The sequence below is a fragment of the Centruroides vittatus genome, unplaced genomic scaffold (genome assembly GCF_030686945.1).
Source record: "Centruroides vittatus isolate TY-2023 unplaced genomic scaffold, ASM3068694v2 contig_318, whole genome shotgun sequence".
Taxonomy (NCBI): Eukaryota; Metazoa; Arthropoda; class Arachnida; order Scorpiones; family Buthidae; genus Centruroides; species Centruroides vittatus.
Window position 1 is genome coordinate 159,456 of NW_027122045.1, and position 12,987 is coordinate 172,442.

Sequence of the window (12,987 nt, forward strand, 5' to 3'; positions counted from 1 at the left end):
TAAGACTTATAAATCATTAATTTGTCTCACATTTTTCTTAAAGATCCATACTTTATTCATCTCCCCATTCAAAAACAATGAAATTTAGGTATTAAATTTACCACTTAAACTCCCCCAAAAAGGGAGAGATATTTAAAAAATAAAAGGGTGTTCCTTAAACTATTTCTGAATGTTTACAGTGGAAAAAATATATACAGTATATATTACATCTCAATAAATAGTGAAACGTATTTATATCCGTCTTCGATTGTCAATAACATAATGGAAGACTTCACTCGTGAGATTTTAGGAGCCATGTTTCCTCACTCAAGCACAGGTGGTCGCTAAGATATGTCACGTGAGAACCATGGCAACAAGCGGAGCTATCCCAGAATCCAACACTGTCAGGGAAGCAAAGCAAACCTTGCCTGCCAGTAGCGGGCAAGCGGCATTACTATAGTGAAAAACAGTTCATTCTGCTGACATTTCGGGTATGTTCGGTGGAAAAAAGAAAGGTGAGTTTATTTCCTTGTGTTAAAACATTCATTCCTAACGGCGGCATTCGGGGAATTCTCGCTTGTCAATTGTTCTAGTAGCACCCTTTTTTTTTTTAATTGTTGATGAAGCGATAAATCCCGCGCTTCCTTTGGGGAAAAATGGAGATTTTTATGCGAAATTTTTCCAATTTCGCGGATATTTAACGGTTCCTAATTTGGTTCGAGTGGTAGTTTCTTGGTGCAATTGTCACTGGGGGTGACATTTCGATAAGAAAGTTTTCACTTTGGCAATTTAGTTGCGGACGTATTTTAAATATATTTATAGCCTTTTGGGAGGAGGGAAAATTGATTTTTTAAAATAATTTCTACTTTATTTATGGAAGAGTAATCAGAAATTTTTATATATATGGAAATTTATCAGCTTAACAATAAAAATTCCTGAAGAAATTCTGTTTATTTCCAGCAGAAGTGAAGATATATTGTTTTTGTTTTTTCCTAAAATAAAAATGAAAGCAAAATTTAATAAATATAATTCTTTTACTTATAATTATAATTATACAGTGAAACCTGCGTAAGCCGGACTCATACCGAATATTTTTTTTCCGTTTAGGAGGTTTTCGTTTTAAAAATTGTTTTTTTTTTTTAACGCAGAAAAACTGTTTCCGTTTAGACAGGTTTTCGTTTTAGAGAGGTTTTACTGTACCTAGTTTTTAAAGAATTTTTTTCCTTTAAGGAATTATTTAATAAAAACCCTTAAATTTTCACAACATAATTTTATATATAAATTGTAATAAAATAAAGTTAATAAAAAATATAAATAATATTTGTTTTTTAAAGTAATAAAAATAAATAATTTTCTAGGACAATATTGCTATAAAGTTAAGCTTCATAAACACGTTCAGCCTTTATCAATGAAAACACCCCCCCCAAAAAAATATATGTTCTGTGACGTTTTTCCTGCATGTTCAGCATGTTCAGCAGCATGCAAACTCTATCAATTCCTCACTTATAATTGGCAATTAACGAATGCTCAACGTTTTCACGAATTGCACATTTTATGTATTAATGATGTGTGCAATTCCCTTTACGTCACACAATACGAGTTATTTACGATGTTGTTTAATTATAAACACTTTAATTATAATATTTAATTTATTTTCTTAACTATAATGTCATTAAACTCAACTACGCTGCTAAAAATCTCAGTGTACTTTTACATATTTTAGTGACTGTATGTTTGTCTGTATGTTGATTTTTAGTATAAATATGCAAAATTTCGATTTAGTTTTTTGGGAAAATCGAGATTACGGAGTGTTTTTTTTTTATTTATTTCTTAATATTTTTATAATTACTTTTAAAATTTATTTAATTATAATTTATAAAAATCGCCTGAACAATGCTTAATTATATCAATTGTTTTATTTACATTTAAACAAGTAAGTTATAATATTAATATATTTATAAAATAAAATTTTCTTTTTATGTCATAACTTTTCTTTAAAAAAAAAAAAAAAAATTATTTTTAGAAATTTTGCGTTGTTGTTCAGTTTGTCTGGACGTCCTTTTTACTTAAAATATAAATAAAATGTGTTTAATTTCATCGAAGTTTTAAAAGATATTATAAATTTAAATAATTAATGAATGAAATTATGCAAAAATAGCATTTTTATCTTCGTGTTTAGTTACAAAATTACACTTTTTATGCTTAAAATTTTAACGTATTTGAAGAGAAATTGAATTTTTAAAAGTTTCTTAACTTTTTTTTACGGTAATTTGATCATTTATACGTTAAAGAATATTTTTAGAAATGTTTTTCATTACATATATCCAAATTTTTATATATTTTCTTTAAAAAAGAACCACCTCGATTTAATGTCACCCAGACTTGCGCGTGAGCTCGTGTTTATTTACACATTTACTTCTTTTTATGTCTTTTTATGAAAATATCCGCTCGACTTTCCTAATTAAAATTCTTTAGACCTTAATATAAGCCATAATTCTATTAGATATTTAATTAAAGGTTTTCTGTTTTGTTTCTATAATAAAAGAAGAAAAAATGTTCGGATGTCTGCCTGTTCTTCCTTAATCTCGCCAACGGTGTTAGATGAGTGAAAGACGTGACCAGATATGGAAATATTACGGGAATGAGGCCCGGAATTGGTATATAAGAACTTCCGGTTTATACCGGAAGTCACGTGATTTCAATTCGAAAATTTTCCTATATATATATATATGAATTATGAATTTAATTATGATTTACAGAGGCAAGACAAGTTCAGCTTGATGGCATTGTGACGATGTCACAATGCTTTTAATTGTAAATAATTTGTATTTTTTTCAGAAAAAGTACAATTTTAATCAATATTTTATTGTTTTTTTTATAATTCTTTTGTAATTTCAATAAAATTTGGTTTTATTTTACGAATGTAAACAAGTTACAAATACGTCTTCTCGTATTTGGGTCATGCAATAAAGACTTAAATTTATTATTATTTTCTGTTTAAAATGATGTAATTATTTTTATTATTTTTTGTAAAATATATATATATATATATATATATATATATATATATATATTATATATTTGTATTTGAATTTTATTTTATTATTATTTGTTAATAAAATTAATAAATAGGCCTGTGTTAGTTAATACTATAAGATTTGACCATTCGTAATATACACAGTTTCTGCTTAAAATTTTATGACGATTATTAAAATTTAATTGTTATTATAATTTTTGGTTAATATTCTAATCGAATTTCCTGTTGTTAAGGGTACTAAACACATTAAAGTTATTTCATGTACCGTACTAAACATTTGAGTAAGATACCTTAAAACTGTTGTAATATGGCCAAATCTCGGTATAACGCCTTTCTAAATAGCTCCACTAGGTCTGATCTTACTCACAAACACTAAGAAGTGTCTGTGATTCACTAAAAATATACGATTTGACCTTTCACCTTGCTCTTATTCACGTGACTCGACATTCAAATTCGAATTTGTATGTAGATTTCGTGACTACGTGTAATTATTATCACTTGAGATGCTTTAGTTTAGCGCCACACCCGATTTAGTGTTGATTTTACAGCAAATGGTGGCGCTAAATCGAGGTTTTATTTACTTGTAACTAATACTATTACGCCATTTAAAAGCGCGAAATAACTATTTATGGAGTTTAAAATATAGTTTTATGTGATCAAACCTGGATATAGCGCCTTCCTATATAACGCCACTGTCGTATTAACGAATGGATTTTCCCAAATTACTAACTGTAATGTTTTGTTTTGCAAATATTATTATCAAATCACGTAACTTTCAAATTATCAAATTGAATTTGTGTAGACCTCTTTATAACGTAAGGGCATTTTTTAATTTCACATACTGTACCTCAGTTTAACGCCATAAAGTCGACTTCGTGATAATTTCATTGACGTTAAATTAACCACATGGCAGCCAAACAATTAAAAAGAGGACACCAAATAAAATTTACAATAAAATAAACGTTCTGTCCGAGAAAAAGAGGACGCACGGTAATCTAATTTAAAAAATATTAATTTTTATCACCCCTATATACCATTTTTAACTAATAAAGTCGACTTTTATACCGTTTGAATTTATAAAAGTGTAACACTTGGCTTGATAGAGACTCGAAAAGTGTTCGTTTAATACTATAGTAGAGTGGAGAAAATAAAAGAAAAACACGCTTATAACGTGATAAAAAAAATTTGTTTTGATCTTTAATCTTATTTTATTAAAAGCATCCATCTTTTTGATATTCTTTATCCAATCTAATCTACAGCCATTTTTATTTTTAGATCATTGATCCTCATACTCAGTTTTTTTATCGTCACAAATAGCACTTTTGTTCCTATTAAATCTACCTTTTGACTTTACTTTACGTCATTTTTCGCAGAATTTTATGTGTTATTCCCCTCTATATTCATCGAGGAATATATTATATGAATAATTAAAAAATAATTTAATTAAATATTTCGGCGTTAAAGCTAATTTATAGCCAATAATTTTGCTGGAAAAGTAGAAATTTCATTTAAAGTCGAATTGCTTATCTTTATTATGCGACAAAGTATAAATGGATTTTCGAAAATTGAATTAAGGAAATTGGATTATTATTTAGAGAATATCAGAAATTATTCTCCTTAAAAATAATCAAGAAATTCTATTTTATTATTATTTTTTATGGCGTAAATACACGGTAGCCCACAAGTCAGTTAGCCATCTAGTTAGCCTGTATTATCTTCAGTAGGTATAAAAAGTTTGGTTCTGATTGGTCAAGCCATTTGTAAGTATACAGTGAACAGACAGACACACAAACATTCTATTATATATACATATATTAGTTATTAGTTATTAGAACGAACAACGAGACATTTTGATTTTAAGTAGTAAAATACAGAGTGGCCTAGATCCGTTTTGAGTTTTACACTGGTCAATATGAATCGTACACTAGAAGAAAGTGTTTAATCTTCCCATAGGTTAATTGACTGTTGAACCACCCTTTATAAATAAAAAGAATTAAATTTGAAGCCTACAGATTTTAATTCCTTAAATTTAGAAGAGATTAATGTAAAGAAATGTTCATTTAAATGCGTTTATTAAATACGACGCCATTGATATTGTGGAGAATCTGAGAGGTATAACGATAATTAATAAATGTAATTTAATATTAATTGTCGTTATAAAAATGTAATTTGTATTTTACTAAATTAATTTACCATTATGAATATTTATATAACACGAGTAACAATATTCTCTTCGTGGTTTAATTTATAAATAATGGCCATTGAATATGATACCAATCACGGAAGAGTTTTGAAAGTCATGGAGAAAAAACTAGCAGCAAGTTGCGTGACTTTCCCGGTAGGAAAAAAGTTAAAATTGCGTGTGGCGCCATCTGTTATTGATGTTTAATTTAAAACTTTTTATAGTATTAATTATAATAAAAGCTTAATTTTGAGGATGTAGATAAGTTTTATAAAAGAAAAAAAGTTGCAAATGCTGATTAAGTCTAAACACCCTCGACTTTAAACCACAAAAATTTAATAGCATGAATCCCTCTGACACCTGCAAAATTTCACATATTTCGCAATAGGCACAGCAGTTATTAAGCTTCAAAATGGTTGAGCAAAATCGTGCCCCTACATATCTTACATCCAGACATACAAGCTCCCAAAATTTTCGCATTTCTCGACTTTTGAAGGTCATTTGGGTTCAAAAATTTAAAGTTTTTTGATCGATCGGCATACTTTTCCTCTCTTGTATGTATATAAAATAGTCGGGAAAGTAAAAGTCATGTGATTGTCTGGAAAAAGCCACGTGATTTCATCACTCGCAAAATACAGGTGATTTGCTGCGAAACAATCACGTGATTTTACCCGAACATCGCAAAAATCACGCGATTTTTCCTAGAAATTTAATTCAAAAATTTTTGAATTGAAATCTATACATGACTAAGTTGTTATCAGGAAAAGTATGATCTACAGGTGAAAGACACTACTAATTTGAGATCGAGAGCGTATATTTTAAATTAAAGACATTAATAATATAATTAACAATTACAACTCAGCATTGTGACAAGGTCATAGTGCTGCCAGACTGCAATTTTCATATATAATTTTAATTTATTTAATTTAAAATATACGCTCTCAATTTCAAAGTAGTGTCTTGCCCCTGTAAATCATACTTTTCCTGATAACAACAGAGTCATGCCGGTCATCTGTGTAACTCCGGTGTGGGGAAATGAAGTGATTTCCATTCTATACCGAAAGTTTGTATACAGCTTATGTAATAAACAGTATTATTAATTAAATTCGAGAGACAGAAAGATGGATAGATTTAAAAAACTTAACGGAAGGTCTCTAACTTTTCTATATCTGCTCTCTACTTTCGTCTATATAACACCGTCCTCAAGATTAAAGGGCAGACAGGCCGATAGATGGACGACAGTGGGATTTATAGGTCTACAGTTTTATTCAAATTGCAGCACAATAATTTTTAGAAGCTTTTATATACTGTATTAAATAGTAGCGTAACAATTAAGCAAATATTGTATTCAGGACTAAGTTTTAATGCAATTTTTTAAAACAAAAAGTGAGGTTTATAAATATTGCATTTATATTAAAATATTTAGAAAGTAAGTTGCATTTTTATTACATAAAATCAGCAGAGTTTGATTTTCTCTCAGAGGATTCACTTGTACTTGAGAGAGAGGAAAAGACATTTTTATCTGATGTCGAAAGTAAAGAAAAGTTAGTTATTACTCTTATTTTTATTTTATTTTATTTTAGTTTTTTTTTCTAAAGTGCAAAGTGGATGTTTGAAAGAACCTTCTTTTTCTTCTAGGATTTCTTTTTTATATTTTTTATAAAATTTTTGGTATTAGAAACTGAAATGTAAGATATATTCAACACATTGATGTTTGTTACTTTAATAGTGTAAATATCCTCAACAGAAAACAAGAAAAACACATAAATTTTATCAAATTTTCTGTAAGCAATTTTCAAATTTTTCGTTTTCTTCCATAAAGTACAGTCTTGTATTTCTTACACTAAACTTCAGAAAATCTGGGCCATGTGAGATTTATATCTAAATTTTTTTCAAGAAAAATTTAAAGGTATATTTTTTAAAAATAATATCTTAAACTGGTACAGTAATTCGCATATTTTGTGTTATTTTCATATGATATATAACCTGAAGTTTTTTTATTCTAAGTTATATAATAATAGACCCTTCTTCTGCACTAAATGATACATGTAAAACTGCAAGCTTTACACCCTATCTAATGCCTCAGGTTATATACTCATAACCTGGAGTCCCAAGCTACATAATGTGAAACCTTAGGTTATACACTCATAATCTGAGGTCCTAAACTATACACCCAATCTGAGGTCTTAAGCTATATTCTCATAATGTGAGATCCTACGCTGCAGCTTGTTTAGTTTGTCTCAAATCTGGTACTATATATGATCCATGTACATGTATTATACTTGTAATTACTTATATAAAGTTTATATTATGTACTGTATTATAGATTACACAGGTATTTGCAAAGTCTATACTGGACTGCTTCTATATTATATGCATACATCTATACTGCTTATTCCATTATTTTATTAAGTAAACGTGTAGCTAGTGCACAATTTATTCAAGCTACAATATAAATTGTATAATCTGTATTAGTATACTTACATAGATTATTTATGGATATAAATTATATATTAGAAGTTATACACAATATGAATGTATTTTGCTAAATTCTGTTGTACCATACATACTTAATTACTCATTCGTAAAGCTGTAGGCACTAACTTAGCTTGCATGACATAAAGTCTATGTTAATATATAGAGTATGCTTGTATACTGTAGAGCTGTATAAGTATACTTATACACGCTACAAACTCTACAAGGAATGTGAATATACAAGTACATTAATATAACAGTTTAATTATGAATATAATTTTATACAGTAAAACCTGTGTAAACTGGAATTTCACAGTACGAAATATGTTTTTTCCTGTTTACGCAGGTTTCCGTTATATTCAGGTTTCGTTCCGAACAAGTTTTAATGTATTTCTTGCGCAATTGTCTAAGAGAATGTTAATTCTTTTTGTTCATTATTTAATGCAAAATTATTCTTTGAAATTTAATTTTAGGGGGGAAAATAATTAAAGGAATGAAAATAAGCTGTTAAGAATGACTTTTTTACTGATCACTTACCTTAGTTAAATTGTGATATAATAAAAGAACCGTTTAAGTAGTATTTATTTGGACAATTTTCTTTAAAATGGAAAAAAAAAATTAGTTTAATTTTGTTTCGTAAATTGAAATCCTCACTTGTGTTTAAGTAATGGAAGAAAAAATACTTTGTAATGATGCTTAATTGTGAAAGAAAGTCTTAATTGTTATGCAAATGAATAGAAGCAATCTGAGAGGTTAAGTTGATATAAAAAATAACATTCAATAACAAACGTAATAATAGAAACAGGAGTGAAAACGAGGGTGACGAGAATCAGTTCCAAACAGTTCTAGATGATAACAGGAAAGAAGCAGTAGTGAATTTTATGGTTCATGAACAGAAATGAATTAAATGGAAAATGAACAATTTCTGTTCTGTAAGACACGTGAATAAACATGAGTTATAAGATACGTAAACAATTGACAATTGCATATTTACTTGGAAAATGAGCTGAAACTAAGCAGATGAGCTTGAGCAGATACTAAACACTGGAACGTGATGCAGAAACTAAGCAAAGGAGAATGAACAATTGCAGTTCCGTACACAGCATGAAAAGAAATGAATTAAGTAAAAAAATTAACAATTCAAATTCAAAACGGAAACCTGCTTATCCGGAAAAATCATTCTGTATCGTGCGATTCTGGTTTACACGGGTTTTACTTTATAAATTAACTTTTTGAGGATGGAGCGAAGCGAAGTTACAGTTTGTTTAGATTACGTGTAAATGTTACAGCCATAGGACCAGTGATGCATCATAACTTTATGTGACCCAAGCGAATTTGAATTAGGGGACTCACGTCTTCTGAGGAATGATTTTGGGAAGAAATATTTTGTTATAAAAATACCCCAATTGGCATGAGAATTGCCCTGTTTGCCCATAAAATAAAGCACAAACTGATTAAAACAAACCAGTAATACTGTAGGAAATATAAAGGTTAAGAAAATAATTTAACCTTACAACGTCGTAAACAGCAATACATGTGAGATAACACGTGCAAGAAGGCTGTATTGTGAAGTAGAACGTAACAATATACGGAATCAATCTCTGTTTATTTTGTAATAAAGAACGAAAGGGTCACTTATAGGTGAAGTAAACAACGAAATTAGTGTTCAAGTTTCGCTCGTTACTTCCTAAAAAAAATTGGCTGAACACGTAAGCAATAACAAGGGAGTGAGATACTAGTATTAGGAATCAAATGTCACTGAGGGAAGATCGAATTATAACTTTATTTTCAGCCACCCAAATTCTTACTTTCTAATAATTAAATTCGATTATTAATCCCTTATATATTTGGAATTTTTCGAATTCTTGTAGAAGTTAAAATTAATTGCAAGATGAAGAAATTAGTGGAATGGAGTGACTCATATAGCTGAGTATTTCATTGTTCCTGAGGGAATAGCCTACAGGATGTAGGAGAGTAGTTAATAAATTTGTAGTAAACATCCATAAATTTCAAATCTCGATAGATTCCTGAAGCATTCGAATATACAAATGTTTACGGCATCCTTAAATATTCATGATTTATTTATTTAAGTTGGAGGTTTGCCTCATTAACGTGCTGTCGATTATTTCTGCAGTAAAATGTAACATTAATTTAACTCTTAACGCATTAACACGGTAATATCTACTTTGAAACGAGAATTTTACATCTAAAACGGACTTTTCTACAAATGAAATAGTTAGATAAATACCATTATACCAGTATAAAATGAAACCTATCTATAGCGGAAGCAGAGAATAACCTCTGTAAAACGGAATTTTCTTGCAATGAAGGAGACTATTGATATTATTATTAGTATTATTTTAACATTGTACTTTTATTGTCTGTGAAGTAGACGTAACAATAAAACACGCTTGCTACTCTCCAATTCTCTACAAAAATTACAGCAAAGCGTTGCGTAACTTTCCCGGCCAGTTTAAAACTCATATGTGGCGCCATCTCTTATGATACTTTATTAAAACGCCTTATATATTATTAATTAATTATTATAAGATTCAAAAAGCTTAATTTCGAAAGTAGAGACGAGTTTTTAATTAATCTTAAATGTTAATAACGAGTAAATGTCCTACGTCACTCGGAATATGACACGTAATACCCTACACGTAACCCCCTCTATCTCCCCACCCCCTTGATCTTTACCTTTCAAAATTTAACACCATTAATGGCCCAAATACACAAACTTACTGGAGAAATTTCAGAAATTTTCGTGAAAAATCACAAGAGTTATTAAGCTGAAAAGTAGGTGAAAGTACACATCTTATAGTGTGAAGTTTTACTTAATTTGCCATTAACCAGAATAATTTGAACAATGAATTTAATGTTAAATAATTATTGCAAGTATAGCCTATAGAGAACAGCATGTTTTAATTCGAGTGTTGTTAAGTCGTGCGTCACAGAAGTTTCATCAATAACTTATTGAAGTGTAAAAATTTAACAGTTACTCTATCAGTGTTCGATAAAGAAATTAAAAGTTAACTTAATCCTTTCATAATTAGTTAAAAATCACTTAATTATGTTATAGGATAGCTGACAATGTGTTTAGTCACATTTAATAATGTTGGATTTTTTGTTACTTATTTCGAATATCGACTAATTTTGATCAGTAAATAGATAACAGAGGTTTCCTCTGTTACACACAAGTTCGATCGCTCGCCATACAAAAGGAATAACACAAGTGTTATTCCTTTTGTGTGGCGAGCGATCGAACGATGATCCCCAGATTTATACACTTTTGGACTCAGGTGAACTTGAAACGTCGAAAAATAAAAAAATTGGGGGGTTTTGTATACATTAATGTCAGCGCGTAGGGAGAGCGATTTTGTTCACCCTATTTCAAGCTTAATAACTCCTGTGCCTTTTATCCAAATTTTCTGAAATTTTGCAGTTAGGTTTGGGTCCTACGGGAATTGACACTGTTAAATTTTCGTGGTTAAAAGTCAACAAGGTGGAAGATAAAGAGAGGTCATTTCTCATATCTCGAGTGGGGTCGGACTTAAATTTTATTCGTTATTAGCATTTAGATTTTTTAAAAAACTGACTACCTACTCTCAAAAATTAAACTTTATGGCCTCTTATAATAATTAACACTATGAAAACCTTTTTAATAAAATATCATAACAGATGGCGCCACACACAATTTTAAATTTTTTGGCCGGGAAAGTTACGAAACTCATTGCTGGTTTTTTTTCATACATATATCAAAGATTAAATCGGCATAACATGTTACATATGCAAATGTTCATGATACAATAATTTGTAAATTTATCTTGTTTTTCATAAATAATGTAACCGGGCCATGTAATTAACACAGTAAATTGCTTAGGGTTCGTAATTATATTATTTAGGTGGGTGAACGTAATGGAATTTAATACGTTACACGATGATCATTATCAGTTTTATTAATTCTTACACACCTGTTACACTCAGTTGCTTATCAGAATCTTAACTAATAATGACTTTAGAATAGATGCAATTCTCAGAATGCAACAACGCAGTATGCAAGACTTGCAACTGTATTTAAGAGGCTCCTTCTGTAGAAGTTTATATAATTAAAATCTGTATCACAAATTACTTGTACTGAATCAAGATCGAGTAGCAAGAAATGTACAGGGTGTCCCAAGTCAGTAACCGTGGGAGTTACATTGATCTTTATTGTCTTACACGTACTGACACTGGGGTGTTACATCCTTACTCGGTATCAAACACTAAACAAAGATCAGCGTAACTCTTATGTTTCCGGGCCTATGGAACAACCTGCATATGGTCTGAGGAAAACTTATTAGGGCTTGCACTATTTATATTTCTTAAGTAGTTTCTTTATACAATACGAACAATTAGTAACTGTGACTTCGTCACAAAGCAGGGCAGCAATTTTTAATCGTTTTTCAATTTAAAATATCACGCTACTTCTGTTCGAAAACGGAAGTTTGAAGGATAATTAGAGTACCAGGCCACTAAGCTTTCCACATGTGTTCTTGATTTTCATCTAACTCAGTTCCTTAACGAAGGACAGGCAGACATTGGTCTGCAATTTGAAAATTGCAGCCCAATAACTGTGTATTCCACATACGTAGCTAGCTTTAGTACGTTATAAAGTGATCGTTACTGTTATATACAAAGGAATTTTTCTATACTTTTTATTTTAATCCATTTCTGAGCAAATCAACTGTAGTATCTTGCAAGCGATATTTTACAAGTTACGATTAAATAAAGTAACTACGTGAAGATTTAGAAATATTCATAACTTCAAGAAATAACAGTTAAAGCAGAAGTTCACGTATTAAGTGTCTGTTTTATTATTAAACAGATTAAAGAAATGTTTGAACGTAAATTATCTAACCTCTTTCTCTCAGGAACTCACTAACTTACTAAGCGTGATATTTCCATTAAAGTTACTCTCGTGAGAATTATAGAACTAAGAATTACTTTAGTAATTAATCAAACTCATATATCAGAAAATATTCTTTTAATTTGTAATGTTTTATATCTTTAAATTCTTTACTTTCTGCCATTTATTTTAACAGAAGTATTTTTTTTTAATTGTAAATTTCACAAGAACTTAAAGGGGCCAAGTTTAGCATATAAAACCCTTCTTCACGTGAATAATAACTGAATAGAAACAGGTTTCCCCATATAAATTTCTTTTTAATATGTCTAATAGCTAAATAGGGTCAACTTTCCCAAATAATGTTCTTGTTCATGTGTTTAACAACTGAATAAAACCAAATTTCTAAAATGAAATCCTTCTGCACGTAAA

The 12,987-nt window shown here is 29.5% G+C and overlaps 1 protein-coding gene across 2 annotated transcripts in view; it reads left to right on the forward strand.

The window, feature by feature from the left end:
- Window positions 1-387: 387 nt before the first annotated feature.
- Window positions 388-12,987, forward strand: part of LOC136973496 (Kv channel-interacting protein 4-like) — a 49,918-nt gene continuing 37,318 nt past the window's right edge. For both annotated transcript variants that reach the window (XM_067268225.1, XM_067268226.1), the window contains exon 1: window positions 388-494. In XM_067268225.1, coding sequence (XP_067124326.1) covers window positions 473-494 — 22 coding nt within the window. In that variant the 5' untranslated portion in view covers window positions 388-472. The remainder of the gene's footprint in view (window positions 495-12,987) is intronic.